Source organism: Aulostomus chinensis, chromosome 6, assembly GCF_037954235.1.
Source record: "Aulostomus chinensis isolate RoL2024-O1b breed Wild chromosome 6, RoL_Achi_v1.0, whole genome shotgun sequence".
NCBI lineage: Eukaryota > Metazoa > Chordata > Actinopteri > Syngnathiformes > Aulostomidae > Aulostomus > Aulostomus chinensis.
In genome coordinates, this window is record NC_141325.1 from 16,776,719 (window position 1) to 16,797,371 (window position 20,653).

The window sequence follows — 20,653 nt, forward strand, 5'->3', positions numbered from 1 at the left end:
GCCATTACTGTCAGATCCTTTTAAAACTTTCAGTACATTGTCTGTCTTGAATGTGATGGTTACAGCTTATCCCAGGATAATCCTGCATCTTTGATTTCACACCAAGTTATGTTGAAGGTGTGTGTGCTGCAAAGAGAAAATGAAAGAGAAATGAATTTTTTTTAAGTGAGTTTCTCCAGAACAAAATAACTTTCAAATTATGCATTGCTGGCAGACAGAAATGTACCGAATAGAAGAACAGATCATTATATTTCTGAACAATTTGCTTCTCCCTGTCTTCTTGAATGGATTTGTGACTTTAAAAAAAAATCCATATACGTTTAAGATCCGTCTACTTTAACAACTGCAATCAGTGTCAGCATGAGATCTGACAATACATCCACGCCCACATGTTCTCTCTTTTGAAGACATTTCTGCTGTCAGTATATCCTCTAAAACTTTCATCAGTGATATTACATATTTAGTAATCACTTGTCCTTTGATGTATTTCTTAACCTTTGCATACATTGAGCATGCTCTCACCTATTATTATTGTTCAAGCAGTACTGAGTCAATCTCGAGCTAGCTAGATATTGTGGATGCAAATCCATTTAATCAGGTTATGTAAACTTTAGTCCGCCCCAAATCAGCCCAGGCCTTTTTTGTGTGATCCGTTCAGGTTACGCCGTGGTCTTTAACCCAGCGATCAAACAGCTAAAGAGATATCAGAGAGACGGGTGTTCATGATAATGCACACACGTTGTAAGTGGTAAATTTACCCTCAGTAGTCCTGAATTTAAGTATCCAAGATGCCACTTGCAGTTCCCCAACTTGTTTGGCAGGTGATGCAAAAGGTTGCTTATTGTAACCGAATGTAAGGGGGCATACCACACCTACAGTGCACATACTTCTGTCAGTAAATTGATTTTCCCCTGTTCTTGTATGCTGAGAATAAGACAGTGATCCAAAAAAATTACCCCCCAAAAAAGTCCAAACGAGCTAGGACTATGGCTCCAACTCCAGCTGTCCAAGTAAACTCACTGATGAAGCTCTTATGCTAGCAATAGATTAGCTCCATGCTACACATTGACAAGTGCCCATAAAAGAGTAATTCCCTATAGATTACACATTGTAGGGTTTGATCTGAACGCTAGTCCCCTAATCCTGCTAGCCTATGACTTTTACAGATAGTCACAGGTGAGTACTATAAATGTTCTACAGATACTCTGAACTCTGAATAAATAGTCATTTTTGAACTAGATTTTGAGCAAACTTTACTCTCACGCTATTTCCAAGGAATTCCGCAGGCCATCTTGATTAACATCAAATCTCTTGTCTGCTACCAACACACAAGATGTAGCGAGATTTCTGTAGCAGATGACATGAGCATCGGACGTCACAACATTCACTTTTTTTCAAGAATCAGTGAAGAATGACAAGAATTATTGATGGAGAAATAAATTAACAGTTGATTAACAGACATCAATACATATTCTATGGTGAGCTGTTAGTTGCGCATTTGACATTTTTTACGTACTACAAGGAAGGCAAATAGGGTGCAAATATAGGGGAGAGGGGTGGGTAGACACTCAGTAGTAGCCTTTCAAGCAAGGTGCAGAAACGCAGCAGCAGTTGGAGAGCAGAGGAAGATTCAAACCTTTCCTCACCTGCAACAGAGAAACACTGTGGGCACCATGTATAATTGAACCATCGACCTTCACTAATAATTTTATTTAAAAAAAAAAATCACAACTTGATAAAAAAGTGTCTCAAATCTAAAGATGTCAAACATCCTGAAAGTTCAAGGCCAGTACAATACACTGCGGGTAGTGCAGAGCACAATTTAGGATCCAACCATCCATTGCGTCATGCCTGATACACACATTCAACTTAAACTATTAGAGATTTGCATACTCAGTGAGAACTAGACTGTCCAGCATGTTTCATCAAAGTTCGATTTCCTTTTTTTTTGTCCTCTTATTGGTTTGTGTCAGAACAAATTTAAAAGAAATAAGAAATCATGCCTGAGGCCAAATGTACCTACGTAATATCATGTAACTCTTCAAAACCAATTATTTTCACTGGGTGCCGTTCTCCTCATGAAAAAAAACAGGATAACACATGAAAATATTATCTAAGTTTAATGACTTTTTTTTCCAGCTTTGCGTCCTTCAACTCAACTTTTCATATAAAACCACTGCTAGAAAAAGTACTTCATAAAAACACTCAGCAGGAGGAAGTCCACCCCATTGCCCTCGGCTCAGCCCTCCAATATAACCCAGACTGCATCTCACAGAAGAAATGGCTGTTTGATATTCCTAACCACAGATGAAACATCATCTGTTTTTTTGTGGCGCTCACTCATCGCTGCCCTCTGGTTTGATTTGAGAGTGCCTTGGCTCCATCTTTATGCAAAACACACTGATGAAGCAGCCACTTATCATTAAGTGGTTGGCGTTGTTGTACAGGAAGGTTTCATGTTATCAGTTAATATATGTATTATTACTCTGGGCAAGGTAGCATGCTTTGTATTTATGCATATAAGAGAGATATTAATTCCCACCCATGCCTACAATGTCTCATCTCTCTTGCTGAGATGACAGTAAAGGTTCACATGTTTTCACAGGCGCATTTGAGCGGTTCTGTGGAATAAATGGTGAAGCAATTGTGATCTACACATCAACAGATATGTTTTGCAATTTGAATAAACAGTATAGTAAACAAACTAATTAAAGGATCACCAGCTGTCTTTGGCAACACGTCTTCATACATAAGCAATACAATCGGCTAATTTGCTAATTATTCTCCCATGAAAACATACAGTAGGCTATGAGTCTAAATGATTCAAACCCACCACTAAGTAATGTTTCCCGATGCGATGATCTGTTCCTGGAAATACATGTTGCTCATTTTGTCTTCTGTTTATTAAATGCAAGCTTGTTCTCAAGCACTGTTCATACTGATATCTATGAAAAGAAATGCACAATGATTATACACTAATGCCCTTGTTATATAAGTAACCCGCATAGACATTAGTCGGTAGCGATACCTGTTTACAAACTCCATAATGCATCATTCATTATAATACAACAACTGGTAACTCAGCCACATTCAAGATCTTGGATAACAAAAATGTTCTGTTTTTATGTTTAGATCAAATCAAATCGATAGTAAATGGATATCTGGTACCACTTTCCTGTTGTTGCAGTCCTTTAGCTTCAATGTGTTTTCTGCATTCTGGAGTACACATGGTGTAAACATCTTTCTTCAAGACACCTAAAATAAAATACTTGAAAGGCAAATACTCTTTTTGGGTCAAAGTGATGCTCTAAAGATATTTTTATTACATTTGATACGAAACTTTAGGAAAATGAAAACAAGTAAACTGAGTGGCAAAAATAATCCAGTGTTTCCAATCAGAGTTCTAAGCTCTGGCAGTGTCAAACAGTTGTTGATGTACAGTTAAAGAGACAGAAAGGAGATGAACATGGAAGGAACAGGAATCGGGGGAGATTGTTGGAGTGTTGCTTTGTGTTATGTGTCATGTAGAACTAGAATGGAGAGGAGCAGGGGGAGGGGGAGGAGGAGGTGGTACCCGACAGCAGGAAAAGCTGAAAACCCTGGGGGAGGTTTGTGTCAGCCGCATGCTCTGGCTGGTCCTCGCTGAGCTGGGCCTTTTTGTTATGCTGATGTAGTCCCCTTTTCTTCTTCAAGACACTAATGGTGTGTGTGTGTGTGTGTGTGTGTGTGTGTGTGTGTGTGTGTGTGTGTGTGTGTGTGTGTGCGTGTGCGTGTGCGTGTGTGTGTGGGGAGAGAACTAGAGAACGACATCACAGGCTATACATGCAATTTCCTTCTGTCTACTGTTTTGTCATTTATTTGTCGTGCTTTTCCCCCTTTGTAGCACATTGGGTTGCCTCTATTATGTACTGTGCCTTGCCAGTAGATGTGTCACTCCATAACCTCACAAGAGGTTGATCAGAGTAGCAACGCTTTACTTTTATAGTAACGACTAAATTGGTTCAATACTATCAAGCGGTGACAAATGACTTACCATTAAACACCAGATCCTGAAGAGCAAATCTCCACGTTGTTTCAATCAAGTTAAAGAAAGAGACAAATGAAATAAAATCACATTTTAGTAAATTGGCTCATAGTGTGATGGCAGTTTTGAATGTGTGAATATGTTAGGATGCTTAAGAATAAAACCAAAGACTTGAAAAGTAATGTGTGACATAATTTTTGATAGGTAAAAATTGATTTAAAGCTATTTTGATGTAAAGGTAAGAAACATGTTTAATTCTTATAATTTGAATTAATAACTCCATCCATGCGTTTTCTTCTGCTTATCCTGTTAAGGGTCTCGGGAGGGCTGGAGCCTATCCCAGCGGGGTTCACCCTGGACAGGTCACCAGTCCATCACAGGGCCAACACATAGAGACAGACAACCATTCACTCTCACAGTCACACCTACAGTCAATTTAGAGTATTAATCAGCCTCGTCCCCTCTTGATGTCTTTGGACTGTGGGAGGAAGCTGGAGTACCAGAGAGAACCCACACAGGAACAGGGAGAACATGGAGACTCACACAGAAAGATCGCGTGCTGGAGCTGGGGCTCGGACCCGGAACCTTCTTGCTGTGAGGCGCCACCGTGCCGCCCAAATTAATAAATTAAGCAATATTTCAATAACTAATTGCCATATTTGATTAATGTCTGCAGTTCATTTCTATAAGCAAAAATGTCAAGGTTTGCTGGTTCTAGACTCTTAAACAACTCTGTTGTTTATTTGTTTTGCCATAAATGACAGCAAATGAAGAGTGTTTGGGTTTGGGGATTATTATGAACATTTTTCAAAATTGACTAATTTATCCATAAATTAATTGTGACAATAATTGACAGAATGATCAAAGATGAAAATAATCACTAGTTCCTGTTTTATTAGCAAGTTGTGACTTGTAATCAAGCTGTTGTTGGAACTTGCTGATAATTTTGTAGAGGCTAGACTAAACCGCAGTGAAGAAGAAAAAGAAAGATGGTAAGGAAGAAATTAAATGATGGAGAGAAGAAAGTAAAAGGATGATAGGAAGGAGACAAAGACTGAAACTAAGAGGAAGGAATACACATTTAAAAAAGCATGGTGACATGAGACAAGAAGAAGAGTGAAGCTAATCAAGGGTTTAGTGGAGTGAGAGAAGTGTAACACAGAAATAGAGAGGGGGGGGTGAAAAAGGGTGTCCCTCTCCCTCGTGTCCAACCCCCTCCGTTGACGTCACTGGCTGAGAGACACAAAACAAGCTGCTCTCCGCTGAGCTTCTCACTCGATTTTCCCTCGCGCACTCATTCTTACACATTCATGCTTGCCCTCAGACAACACTTGCCTCCACTACCGCTCAGCCCTCAGCTGCTGCGCGTGGGCTTTCAATCAGCTCTACACCAAAACACTGCACTCTAGCCACAAGAAACCCACTTCAACAAGGACTGAAACATGCTTCATCCCTTGTGAGTGATGACTTATTCTGTGTGAAGCTGCCAAGGGGAACAACAAGGGGAAACACTGCCTGACCCATCTCCAAAAGCAGCAGATGTGACAGAAGAAGAGAGGCGGAGAGCGAGAGAGAGAGAGAGAGAGAGAGAGAGAGAGAGAGAATCTCCATCACCCCTCCTTCCCTCATCTGGGAGAACAATACCCAGCCTCCACTTGAGTGGGTCAGCTTTTGTCCCTCTCACCACGCTGCCGCTGAAGAGCAGACAGACGCGCTGACACATTGACCTGCTGCTTCAAGAGGAGAAGACGCCGCGCAACACTGGCTGCAGAGTTTGCTTCAGTACTTGGACAGCTCCTGAGCGACAACCACTGTGTGTTTATATGTGTTTGTAGACCATCTTGGTGAGGCACCAGAGGAGAGGGTTTTGCTTTTGGAGACAGACAATGCAGCCCCCATGTTCACTCCAGCTTGACCCCTGTGGCTCCTCTCTGTCCCTGGGGTCGCAGGGCAGCAGCGCCAGCCTCCAGCAGAAGCAGCTCTTTGAGAAGTTTTGGAAGGGGACTTTCAAGGCTGTGGCCACTCCGCGACCAGAGAGTGTCATTGTGGCCAGCATCACTGCCCGCAGGAGGGTGACTGAGTGAGTTATTTTCTCTGTACACACTTCAAAACAAACACATTGTGTGTGTTTCCTTCCCTGTAGGAAATGTAATTGCTTCCTTGTTGTCAAAGGTGATTGTCAAGTTTTTTGATTTCTGAGCAACACACGCTTGTTTACCGTGGTTTTGAAGTGAGAACAACCTTAATACTTGTTTTGTTGGTCAGCATTTTTCCAGATTCACTGATACTGGGTTGTTGCGGACACATCAGGATGCATGATGTGCAATTCCCAAACACTCTATCACTTTAATGTCTTAGTTTTGTTGGGTTCCTTGTGGCGTGACTGGCTCAACTCCACAGAATCTGTAATTTAAAATTGAGTAGGTGATATAACGTGGTTTTTAGAAGCTTGATGCTCCGTTCTTACACTTTTAGAATGCATGCAATACTTCAGTTTCATACATCAAGTGTTTTGTGAATAAAGATAAGCCAGAGCAACTGAGTGGATTAGATGACGTTTGTGTAGTTAAAGAGTGGAAGGGGAGGATGTTGGCTTGAGTCAACATCAGGATTTGGTGCAGGAGATGGCTGTTTGTCCACCCCAAATGCTCTTCATTTCTGAAGTATCGTATGCAGCAAATTACCGTATATGGTGAAGGATGGATCGTCTTGATTGTTTCAGTAGACCAAGGATGAGCATAATGTTTGTACACATCTGTTATTGACAAATGTGAAAGTGTTACTTAAGCCAAATGATTTTTTTTTTGTCTCTCAAGCACTCACAAATCTTGTGCTCATGGAGATATTTTTTTCCTCTCCCTTTCCTGCTTAACTTCCTTGTGACTTCAGAATGCAGAAAAAGCCCGCTGCACATATTAGCTTGAAGCTAATTGCAACCCCCTCAACCACCTGGTGTCGTAGCAAATTCATCGTTCATTATAATCCAGCCCATTATTCAGATGTACGCTCAGTAATCCACAAAGTCTATAGCCTTCCAGTGAAGCACTATTCTGATGGAATGTTTATCAGAATGGTTATCATTCTTCTCTTTTTGGCACAAATAAGAGCGGAGCGTTCTGTTGGATAAAAAGATGTGGATTATACTAAACCTGATGATGTGCTAGAGAGTTTGTATACATTCATTTTTGGACAATTACGCTGTTGTCATTGAACAGGAGGGTCCCCATTAGCTTCAGGCTAAATATACATGGCTGGTTCTCTCTGCATTCTGGAGTTTCACTGAAGTGATGCAGCACGAAAGGGCAAAATGCACTTTTAGGTGAAGTATCACTCTGATATGAAGGAGTGGTGTATAGTCTGCACGCATCATGAAAATATTGTCTTGTTCATGTGCTCAGATCAATGAGACCGGGTTGAAAATTGATTGCTTACTTAATGATTTGCATTTGCTCAATCATCTTCAGGTATATGACTATCCACTTTGTATGCAGCTGGACACCTGTGTCTTGCATACACAGCTGGAATGTGTGATGTCCAATTAACTGTCCCCTTTCAAATGCCATGCAGAGGCATCACCGCGCCTCTAATATCAGGCTTGTTCCCTTCCCTTCCGTAACGTGGCTTTGAGCCCGGGTCAGGAACCACGTACCACATGTACATAACACCTTTACATCTTCCACCAAAGGTTACGGCTGGGAGGGAGGACAGGGATGGGTGAATGCCTGGTGCTCATTTTAATCCTTATTCCTCTTCCTCCTTTTTATATCTCAGTTCTGCAAATCCACAGTCATCCACGCACACAGCTTTGCCTCGGGGGCATATTTGCAACTCCCATGATAAAACAGGTTTACACACTCACTGGTACACATGTGCTTGTGTATTTACCCAATAATATATCTTGGTCGGGTGACCTTTGAATGGTTTTGACACCCACTATCAACTTTCTCTTATGTGAAATTAGCTATGTTAATGAGGATTAGAATGGCCCATTTCATCCAACATCAGTGCAGGCAGTGGAAAGGCACAGTGAACCAGATAATGTGTCTTTAATGGCTTCTATTACAGCAGGACCATAATGCTGCACATGGCCTGGTTATAAAGGGTTGTAGTTCCTTGTAGGATATGACCAAAAATACCTTCGGTAATATGACTGAATATGCTTTTGCTTCATTTTGGACCTGCTCAGTAATCAAACCATATACCTGCTCTCCCAATGTTCCTCTTACTCAACCATATGAAGAATTCAAATCTATTTGGGGAAACCAGCAAAAAAAAACCCAAAAAAGAGCAAATGATCTCACAAAAAAATCTGGCTGACACAAATTGAGCATCCTTTCAGAAATAGCTGGAGTAGAGCCCAGCTGTCTCTTCAGCTTTAACTTCTTTAGGAAGGAAGCTCTCCTCAAGTGGCTTTGCCCCTCCACAGGCTTCGTCCGGGTGACAGTGATGATGATGGCAGCATGGCAGCGACCAGAGAGAACAAATGTCCCCAGAGAGCAGACATAATGTTGCTAATTCACCCGGGTCTGTTTGTGACAGCAGCATCCCTGCTGTCTACTCTCTCTCCCTCTCTGTCTCCCTCTCTCTGCTTCTCTCAATATTTTCAGGGACTTCTGTCTTATATAAATTGGAAATAATGAGTAAAATGCATCAAAGAAATCCCAACAACAAGAAAAGCTGGACACAGCAGGAGACTCAGGTGTCGTCCTTCCTCCCGCCTGCACTGTTGATTCTGCCTGAGCACGTGACTGGGGATTGCTTAGACCATCAGAATGCATGGCCCTAGGCCTGCTCCTCTTCCTCTTTCTCTCCAAGAGGAAACATCATTATTCAATTTGGATAACTGAGGGGTGATGAACATTGGCATTGAAAGTGAGGGGGGCATTATGCAGAACAAGCAGAGAGAGAGCGAATGGAGGAGACAGAAGGAGAGCCACAGGGAGATGTTTCATGTTCAATCAGCACGAGTCGTTTTTCTGTTTGCAACATCCTTGCCATTCCTCTCTGTTCTCCTCCTTCTCTCTTGACTCCTGAAACATAAAAATGCTGGAGGGGCCTGAGAGCCTCAGAGGAGTAATTAGAGTTTGTTGTTCTCTTTCTGTCCTACCCTGTCTGTCCTCCAGGCCAGGGGAAGAGTTCACTGGCTCTGTGTAGCTGGGCGGAGCTTTGCTCCTAACTATTATGACCATGCAAGCTGCTTTGGTCATGGGGGGCTCTCTCATTAAAAATTCCGCTTTAGTTTGTGTCTGTCACATGAGTGTGTGTGTTGGTGTGCAAATATGTGCATCTGTACTAGCAATGTATTCCAAAAAAATGGCAAAGGTTTGGACTGATGGTGTGAGTCAGCTTGTGTGTGTGTGTGTGTGTGTGTGTGTGTGTGTGTGTGTGTGTGTGTGTGTGTGTGTGTGTGTGTGTGTCTCGCTGCCATGTTAGTAGGGTCTTGTCCAACTCCGTGGCAGATGGCAGGCTGGAGAGAGAGCGAGAGCAAGGGAGGGAGGAGCATTAGTGTGTGCACGTGCGTGTGTGTGTGTGTGTGTAGCCCCCTTTCCTCAGCAGATGCCGGTTTTACGGGGAAGAGAGAAAAGGTTTGGAAGGGCATACAGTGACAACAATGGGAATATTCATCTACAACTGGACAAAATAACAGTATAACTTGCAACCTCAACCACATCCACAGAGTCAAATCTGAGTTTTCATTTTGTAATTTATTTATGTGTGAAATATTCTTTTGTTTTCATCGAGATCAGCATTATCATTCTGTTTTTATTAAGTCAGGATTGTTTTGTGAATAAAATTAGCATAATCAGTTGTTTAAAAAAACAAAATAAAATACAAATAATAATCATAATAATAGTGATCACAATAATAAGATGCCTCACTATTTTACAGTCATACATAATTTGGGCATTTATAGGCATCACTGAACAGGACCATTGGATCTGCACAAGTAAGACACATTTAAATGTCAAACTTATGTCTCTTTTGAATAAGATTTCTTCTTTCTCTTCTTTCCTGTCCCTATTCTGAACTGCAACACCACTGTTGCCCTGAGTTAATTCCCAGAATTTTCTTTTAACTGGCATTTTGGTATGGCTTGCATTGGTATGGCTTGCATTGGTATAGCGCAATCTGACAAATCTCTGCCAGCCTTCTACACACTGATACACACAGAAAAACAAACATAGCATGGAAATAAATGAATATGGTTTATAGACAGGTAGAAATACCAAGAACTCCAGTCAGGACAGAGCATTTCCCTCTCTCTTTCTCTCTCTCTATGAGAATGACAGACATGATTTAGTGATGGATGAGGAGGTTCGTTTACCCTTATTCATCTCTCTGCTTCTGCTCTCTTCATCGCTGGATATTCTAACCCTCCTCTCCCTCTCCTCACATCAGTATCCCTCTCTTTCTTTCTCTAAGTATCTTTTCAGTGTGCGTTAACTTGCCCTCTCTGTGTCGTATTACTCTGAGCACGCAGGACGCGGCTGCTCAAGCGTGCTGACAAGAGAGCAGGATATGATGCCAACTCCCCAGGCAGGAATAGGACTTATCACTGAAATGGATTCACATATTGATCCCCTGCATAGCCAATACATTAGGATCAAACCACAGTGTGTAGCTTGACTCTATGCAGTGCTCCAGTGTGTTTTACAGCAGGACGCATTGAGCGTGTCAGGGGAGTTGTATCATAGATGCTAATTGGTGGTGTGGATTTGTATTTGATATTGATTTCTGCGCTGCAAATTCATTTTAGTGAAACAAGTGTGTCATGTTAACAACTGAAACGCATGTGCACTACAAACCACTGAACGAAGCCAAGACAGCTGAGAATTGGTGGAAGATCTTTTAGGAAAACAGAGTTTTCAAAACTGAAAGAGAGAAACATTAAGCATTTCGGAGTTGTTCCAAGGACTTGGCAAAAAAAATCACAACAAATGTGTGATTCCCACAACACCCCAAAAAATGTGGAATCACCACACTGAAGGGAATAATTAATATTATTTTGCAGCCTTTTATCCGGCAAATGCACTTTTATTCAACAAAACATTGCAAGTGAAGTTTTAGAAAATCTACATTTTCCTCCTTTCTTGTGGCAATGGCTTTCTACCAATGAAGAATCATAATTGTGGTGTTTTGAAATCATAAAGTATAAAATGGAAAAAAGCAGCAACATCATAACATTTGTTGTTGCAATACTACACTCTAAGACTTACCTGTAATCTATTCATGCAATGCGACTTTACGGTTGTATTGTTGTTTTTTAGAAAATGAATTTATTTTGTTCATTACATGACAAGAAATGCTGTCCTGAACAATTATGAGGCATTGACTATATATTCTAAGATTAAAGAAAATTATTATAAATGTGATGTCTTTGTGTTATAATGGACATTGTAATTGATTTAATTCAAAGAACAACAATTAAATAGTTGAATCTCATCTACTTTTTCCCAAAATTTTACAAGGCATCAATTCTCAGAAAAGGACAACAAAATGCACAATGCAGATTAGTCCAGACAAAATGGACACAACTGATCAGCAACTTAAACTCCGTAATCATCATCATCATCATCATCATCATCAATGAGGGAATCAATCTTCCAGTTAAAATCTAAATACATTTCCATGATGACTTTCTCTCATTATGTTTTCTTGATCTTGCAAAACTTTTATTCCTGACAGGAGATGGTCCATGCAGTTTCGCTGTCTATACCTGATAATATACCTTTGATAGAGAAGAATACCTCCGTCATAAATCATGACTAAAAGGGCCAGAAAATTGTCTGGGTGAAACTGGTTCAATATAAAACTACTAATTCCTTATCAGAATCAGATTTATTGTTACATCCATAAAACTCTTAGGAGAGGGTATCTAAGACTAGTGGGCACATCACATCTGAAAAATTATGTATATATGCAAACAAAAGACACATCTAAGACCATATAAAAAGAACAGCGAATAGAAGGAGAAGCACTGTATAAGAAGAGCATCAATATCAGTTAAGTGCTAAAGTATGTACATACACAATGGAAGATCGCTCACCCGTACATACAGTATATGATGTGTTTGTGATGTCAGTTTGAAGTGTTGGTGTATTTATGTACAGTGTGTATGTGTGATTGGGAGAGATGAGTGTGTGTGTGTGTGTGTGTGTGTGTGTGTGTGGGGGGGGGGGTTGCCCCCGTACTATCTTTCCACCAAATTTCTTCTAAATCCGTCCATTATTTTTGTAAAGATCCTGCTGACAAACCAACACAGTCCTTGATCAAAGCTGTATATTATGAAGAAAAGTAATAAAATAAAAGTGTAAAAAAATAAAATAAAAAAATTGCCCTCTGGCTTGAATGGGCTTGATGTATCTGTGGAAAAAACAGTGACAGGATTTATTCATTTGATTAAAGCTGACAGCCACAGGAGCAGCACATTAATGGAAGACATTCACCGGCTCGCAGCACAAAATGATGGTTTTATATATATATATATATATATATATATATATATATATATATATGTGTGGCTAGGACTCAGGGTGTTATTGATAAATGCCATAATTCACTGATTCTTTAAGCGGTGATATTTCTGGTTTTTAAAGTTCACTTTGACATTTCTGAATTTCTCTCGTCTGTACGTCACAAAGGCACAATCTAGCGTGGTGAGATATGTGTTTAGCTTAGATGACATACCTTAGTGATTCTGCAAGGCGATATGCTTCACTTCACTGCGAGCTTGTGAGAAATGTTTAATATAGCCTGAGCATGATGGATAACAATGTCTGTGCATGAGAGCTGCAAGTCTGTCAATGGAGAGTCTTTGATATTTGAATCCAGTCAATTCTTTAGCTTGCCGATATACACACTTCATTAGACCATGTAAGTTTATGTGTTTGTGGATGAATCAGGATCCTGCAATTCCATTTGGCAGACGCTTTCGTCCAAAGTGATGCAGAACACAAGCAAGAATTTAAACTGGAGGGAAAGCTTTAATAAGTACAACAAAGTGCTTCAAGTTTGATTGGCTTCAGGTGCTGCCATCTAGTGGCAGAAGAAGTCCCATTTTTTTGTTTTTTTTCCGTAATATGATTTAATCACATCTGACCACAACCAATAATTAAACATCAACAACATCTTTCAACATTCAACACATTCAATATTCAACATTTTCAGTGCAAGTATTCATTAAGAGCTGGATCTTAAACCTTCTGACTCATTCTACCCCTGAGGACAAAGAGGAGAAGGGTCAGATTTAAGGGCCTAGGAGTTCCCTGAACACGGGTTGATTTGAGTCTAGCAGAACATCAACATCTGTGGTTGAGGACGTGCTGGAAAGACAATGAGCTCAGTTTTGGACAGATTTAGCTGAATGCAGTGTTCCTTCATCCATGTGGAGATATCAGCCAGGAAAGACAGGAAAAGCTGAGTGTTGTCAGCATGGCAGAGGTAGGAGAGCCATGTGAGCAAATTATAGCACCGAGTGAGGTGGTGTATAAAGAGAAGAGTAGGGGACCAAGCACTGACCCCTGGGGGACCCCTGTCAATAAGTCATGTGATTCAGACACTACTCCCCGCCTCTGAAGGATCTACCTTGTGAGGTACGACTTAAACCACAACAGGACAGATCCTGAGATGCCAAAGTCAGAGTGTGTGGAGAAGAGAATTTGATGGTTCGCAGTGTCAAAGACAGCAGACAGGTATAAGGTGGGCGGCATGGCTCAGGGGTAGAGTGGCCGTCTAGCAACCAAAGGGTCGCTGGTTCGATCCCCGACCCCGGTGACCATGTCAAAGTGTCCTTGAGCAAGATACTGAACCCATAATTGCTCCTGATGAGTAGGTTGGCGCCTTGCATGGTAGCCTCCACCATCAGTGTGTGAATGTGTGTGTGTGAATGGGTGAATGAGATGACACTGTAAAGCGCTTTGAGTACCGCTAAGGTAGAAAAGCGCTATATAAAATTGAGTCCATTTACCATTTACAGGTAGCAGCAGTAGCACAGAGGTCTGATCAGCAGCTCTAGCCAGTTGCTGTGATTCTGTGACAGGAGTGCAGTTTCAGTGGAGTGGTCACGTCCAAACCCAGACTGATTGGAGTCAATCAGGTTATTCTTCTGCAGATGCTCTGACACTTGGTTTAAGACTGCACACTCAAGTACTTTGGACAGGAATGGCAGAAGTGAGACCAGCCTGTAATTTTCAAACTGGGCTGAGTTGAGATTGGGCTTTTTGAGGAGCAGGGTGACCTGCTTAAAAGCAGTGGGGAAGACACCGGTTTCCAAGGAGGAACTGACAATGTGTGACTGCAGGTTTGATTGTGGACAGGATGGTCTGCAGGATGTTGGTAGGTATTGGATCGAGAGGACAGGTTGAAGGTTTTGAGTTCAGGAGAGGTCTGGAAACCTCATCCTTGCTTTGAGGAGCAAAAGAGCAGAGTGAGGTAGCAGTAGCAGGTTGTTGTTGGTGTTCTCTGAGCTGGTCAGGTTCAGAGAATTGGTTGCTGATGGTGGCCTCCTTCTCAGTGAAGAAGGAGGCAAACATGTCCGGAGTCTGTGGAGGGCTGAGTGGTTGAAGGAGAGAGTGAGGAGTTAAAGTAAGTCTTTGTTGGTAGAAGGACAAATCAGTGAGTTCTGGGGATTTATGCCACTTTCTCTCTGCTGCCTTGAGTCATGGTCTTTGTTCTCTCTGAACTTCAGAGAGCCTTGGACGATGCATTTTTATTGGCTGGGTTAGACACCAAGGAGCAGTGTTTGTCCAGAGAGGATGCCAGAGAGGAATCGAGTGTTTCTGTAGCCTTCCTAATAGAAAGTGAAGAGAAATGTGTGTGGTCAGGCATGGAAGCACACACCAAAGTTGTGTTGCTTTTAGGGACTTCAGGTAACTGGGAAAGGAAACCATCAGTGGAGGTGCCTGCATTTACGGAAAAGTGCCGGAGTATTGTATCAGGAAACTGTCTGAAAGGTCTAGTGGGGAAACTGTCACATCTGCTGTGGAGCAGTTACAAGTCAATACCAAGTCAAGGACTTCACCAGCTTTGTGAGTGGGAGGACAAGGAGCCAGTTTGAGGTCAAAAGAGGAGAGGAGCACCAGAAAGTCATTTGACTGTGTCTTTTCAATGTGAATGGTCTCCCATGACAATCAGTGGTGTGCCACTGACTGTCATGTGTACCCCGCCTCTCACCTGAAGGCTGCTGGGATAGGCTCCAGCCCCCCCGCGACCCTTAACAGGATAACCGGTGGACAATAGGTGGATGGATATTCAAGTGTCTGAAATGAGCATGCCTGTACCACCTCCTCATCCATCAGAGTGAGGTGTATGACATAGTGTAGCAGACACAGAGATTGCAGCTGGTGTAGCTGTGTTTTCTGGGCAGATCCATGTCTCAGTCAGGGCTAGGACCTGAATATCTGAGAGTTTCATCAGTGAACTGATAAATTCTGTCTTATTGACTGTGCACAGACAATTCTAGTGACTGAAGGTGATGGAGGACGGGCAAGGATGGCATTTCTTGGGTTCAGAAAGGTTTTGGGGATTTCTCCTTCTATGGATGGTGCATCTTTTTCTGTACCCATAAATCACCAGAATATATGTAAGGCACATGGAGTGCTAAACTGGTTGGAGTGTGGATAGTTAGACAGACAGGAGCAGCAGGTGGTATCCTTGCTCATTGGAGTCGCACAAGTAGACTTGCAGGTCTTCACACGATATGGGCTGACGCAAGGGATGGCCCTTTCTCTGATGCTCCAGCACAGCTTGTGCAGTTATATACCGGAGTTAGTCACAGCTGTTCCCAACTTGAGTAATTGTGCCCGTCTGACCCGCCCCTGTCTGATTTCACTTGGGCAATCAATTGAGGAAGTGACCTGTGTCAGCTGACCTCACCTATTGTAGCAGAAAGAGACTGAAACTCCAGTACTAAGCACTTTATGACCTGAAACTGAAAAACAACTCAAGCAGATGTCAATTTACCTAAGCTGGCTCAACCTTCTATGTCTAAAATTCCAGTGCTGATTCTGCTGTGAACCCCTGCAGTGGGTGCAAACATGTAAAATAAGTCCATGTGAGGTTACATTAACCATCTCAACCAGTTGTAAAATATCATCCGTCCATACTTCCATCCATTTCCATCTATATTTATGTAAAATATAAACCCTAATTTTAAACTTCACACTCCAAATCATTAAGGGGAAGTGTATTACAAGAAAGAGTGGCTCGGGTATGAGTTGTTAAGCACAGAAGCTTTGTTGAAGTTCAGTTTCCTCATCTCAAAGTTACTGGGTTTTTCAGTAAGATAAGATATTTTGATGTAAAAAAAAAACAACACATGAGTTTCAACCTGGTTGTGTGTCTTAAAAACGGCAGTTGCTAACAAGGGAGGAACGAAGGGTGAAGATGTTACTTTGTAAAAATAATCTAATGAAATTGTCAAGAACAGAAACTACCAAACAAAAACAATAGCACTAGTAAATATACAAGTCTTAACATAATTTAGAAGCTGAATGTGTGTGATCAACAATGATCAACTAGCTGGCCCAGCCTCAGATACGTCGCTCATCAATAAACCTTCAGTACAACAACACGAGTAACCAGAGAACCGATCTAAAAGCAGACAAGAGGGACAAAGGTTTCCCTTTTGCGGCATTTCTTAGCAGACGCCGTGATGGCAGGTGAGGCATTACTGAAGGGCAACATATAGGATGCTGGATTGAACACACAGTATGGAGGGGGGTATGACAGAAGGAGGAGCCAAGGAGACAAGACAGGAAAGTAGAACATAATAAAACAGATGGCTGAAATTAGTTTCCTCTATGGGGCAATTGCGTTTAGGCACTGTTATCTGGTGCTGTGGTCAGTGGGTTTATGCGCATGTGGCTATAGTTAGAAGTCATGTAATTGGACTGCTGTTGTGTTAGTGTACATGAACATATGCCCCCTAACATCTATTTACAGTTAGATCTTCTTCTGGTTCATCTTTTTCACCACACACAAAACAAGTTCCCCACCATAGCGACAAGCAACGTACCTGTAGAACATAAGACTTAAATTTAAATACTTTTAAAGAAAAATGGACGACTAAAAAATAAATAGTTGGTCCTCACTTTCGATAAGTAGTAATACGTCACATTTGTATAATATATATTAGTACCCAAGTATTCATACTCACTTCACATAGTATCAAAGTTTGGTTCTCAACTTCCAGGTAAACACTGTAGCCAAGTAGAAGCAGATTATAGTATATACCTGAGTGATACGCTTCCCAAAGAGGGTTGGGTGATAGCTATCCAGTAAGCATAAGACAATGTCCACAGTAAGACATTGCAGGCTGACTGATTGATGGGAGTTTAGCTGTCCCTGAACAGAAAAGCTGACTAGCTCAGCAGCTCACCATTGTAGTTAACGCTACTTCCTGCTCACTCCAACAGCTACCTCAAGCTAAGCTAACAGGAGCTGCTTGGAAAAAGCGCAGTAAGAGAAAAGAAATATTGAAGCCACTGAATAAGCGTCTTTGGGTTGTCCAACAGAGCAGCTTGATGACAAAATAATAAATGGAAAATGGAGATTCTACATAAATGTCAAAAGACAGAAGCAATGGAACAAAAAGTAAATGGAGACAAATTTGTTAAATTTATATAATATATAAATATATAATAACTCATCACAGTTATCAAAAATAATACACAGTATAATAACAACTAGAAGATTATATATATGTGTGTGTGTGTGTGTGTGTGTCTGTGTGTCTGTGTGTGTATGTATATTCTTGTTGTTGTTACAACACAACTACATATGAAGCCGTTGATATGAAGCCGTTTCTTCCTAAAAAGAATCAAATAGATAAAAAACACATAGCAAATATCCACCAAGCACTCTCTTCTTCTAGATATCAGTACAGTTGGTGGTGTGGATTTGTATTTGATATTGATTTCTGCACTGCAAATTCATTTTAGTGAAACAAGTGTGTCATGTTAACAACTGAAACGCGTGTGCACTACAAACCACTGAACGAAGCCAAGACAGCTTTAGTAGAAGAACTTTAGGAAAACACAGTATTCAAAAACTGAAAGAAAGAAATATCAAGCATTTCTGTGCTGTTCCAAGAACTTAGCTAATAAAAATCATGACTAATGTAATGATTCCCACAACACACTAAAAAGAAATGTGGACTCACCACACTGAAAAGAATATTTCATATTATTTCTAAAGGCTTTTATCTCGCAAATATAATTTTATACATAACAATGCAAATAAATTTTAAAAAATTAAAAATCTATATACTGTATATATATATATATATATAAAAATATATAAATATATATATGTGTGTGTGCGTGTGTGTGTGTGTGTGTGTGTGTATACCCTGCCACCTCGAAGGCTGCTGGGATAGGCTCCAGCCCCCCCCCCCCCCCCCCCCCGTGAACCTTAACAGGATAAGCGATGGAAAATTGGATAGATGTGTGTGTGTGTGTGTGTGTGTATATATATATATATATATATATATATATATATATATATATATATATATATATAAAAAATATATATATATATATGAAATCTTCCACTGAGCCATATAGGGGATCCAAGGGATAGAGCTGAACAGCAGCATTTTTGAAGATGAAAGCCAAGAGCTGAAAGTTAACCCTGTCCTTCAAATAGCATCTCAAAGCTATGTTGAAATTACGCCTCAGGGATCACACTTCCCAGGCTGTGGTCCACCTCCATAAGTAAAATGTCACCTTCCCTGCAGCTACTGCCAAAAGTTGAATAATTTTGTACATGTTTTCATGTGCAACATTTTGTGCAGTCTACATATTTAATAAACTTTGAAGGTCAATGCGTAACCCAGTTAACCTGCATGATTTTGAGTTCATCCAGCAACCTTAGCATCTATAAGAGCATGCATTTGAGTCCTCTATGTCCCAAACAGTCTGTAGTTCATACACTAAAATGCCACACATTTAATCTATAATAGGTCACAAATACGATTTTTAAAGATGTGAGCTTGATATGAGCACAGGCAGAATGCCACTAAGTTTCATAAAAATATGTTTCTGTTGAATACATTTAAGCTGCACCACAGCAACCAATATCCTCAGCAAAGGTGAAAATACCCCACAAAAACAGGTCCCTTTCCTACATAATATGGACTTATGGTATCCATAACATATTTTTCAAATCTTCATTAAAATCATCATTTAAAAAATTGTGTCTCAGAATTGTAGATGATGTAACATGTATATAATTAAATATTGGAGTAATATTATTATTACTATTATTATTATTATTAATAATAATAATAATATAATAATAATAATGAGAAGAAGTAGTAGAAGAAGAAAAAGAGGAGGAATGGAAATATTTAAATGCCCATGCTTTGGAATCAAACTTTGAATGCATTCTGAGCACTGACAGTAATTGAGAAGACAACAGTGGTAATAATGTTATTGAAGATTTGTATAAAGATGTAGAAGTTCAAACAACATCAGTGCAGCATAAAGCAAGAATGTAATCTGCCATGTTGCAAAGGAACATTTTCTGCTCCAGTGGCACAGAGGGGGGAACTGATTTTGTTTGCGCTTGAGTTTTTACGCATGAATTATTTTAATTCCATAGTCATAACAGAAAAAAAGCGCTTCACAATCACACTCATGTTCAGTGTTTACTGAAGCCCCTCATGTACACAAATTCAGACAGATTAAACAGACTAAACTGAATATGGATCTTTTCAGCACCTGGTTGCACTCACTTTGTTCAAAATCGAGGGCGCTGACATTTTAAAAGATTCATGGCATTTAACTCCATTAATAGAGTAAGTGTTTTTGCTTGTTCACAAGTGATCAGCTATGCCGAGAATGCCGACTTTAACGGTAAATAACAGAATGCAACAGAGATGCAAAAGCAGAGATGTATAATTAATGCATTCGAGCTGTAAGTACTGTATTGTTAGACTGTCTCCCTTATTTCGAGGTCACACACAGTTGATGTCCCGAAAACATTCAGTAGACTTTTCGTTTATTTTTTGCAGTTGCTATTTAGTTTAACCTTTTAAAGCTTTAAAGTAAAGTATTGTGTATGTTTTGACATTGAAATACTGCAACAACAAAAAAAACAGTATACAAAAAGGTTAAATCTGACTCAAGTGAAGAGGATAAAAAAAAAAAAAGACAAACAAACTTTGCACTAGTTTCATGCATTTTATATACACCCAGGTCTCAACACTTGCCTCTACAACTGGATGTAAGACCATCTCCCTGAGTGATTGCAGGTAATAACACCCATCCTCTCCACCCTGCAGACCCTCGACTGATGGCACTACGTGGGTCTGGTCGGGAACAGAATTGTTTGTGTGAAGAACAAATACTGTGAGCTGTTAGGTTGTTTTCAGCAATAGTCAGCTGTAGGTAAAGGAGATTATAGGGATAAATACTTCTTGTTTTCAATACTGTGCAAAATACAAAAGAGGCGGGATGAAAGAATGAGTGTGACAGCAGAAGACAGTGAAGACCTGTGTAAAGAGACACTTCACACATCACACATAATGTACAACACTGCAAGAACTCATGAAAGAATGTAAAGCATCCATTAGTCCTCCGCTGGCTCGACAGGAAATGGACGATAGTAAATCTTACAGACGTTAAG

General features: G+C 40.5%; 1 protein-coding gene across 2 annotated transcripts in view; it reads left to right on the forward strand.

Annotated features, from left to right (window-relative positions):
- The first annotated feature begins 5,310 nt into the window (after positions 1-5,310).
- Positions 5,311-20,653, forward strand: part of srrm4 (serine/arginine repetitive matrix 4) — a 69,003-nt gene continuing 53,660 nt past the window's right edge. For both annotated transcript variants that reach the window (XM_086206832.1, XM_086206833.1), the window contains exon 1: positions 5,311-6,104. In XM_086206832.1, coding sequence (XP_086062958.1) covers positions 5,911-6,104 — 194 coding nt within the window. In that variant the 5' untranslated portion in view covers positions 5,311-5,910. The remainder of the gene's footprint in view (positions 6,105-20,653) is intronic.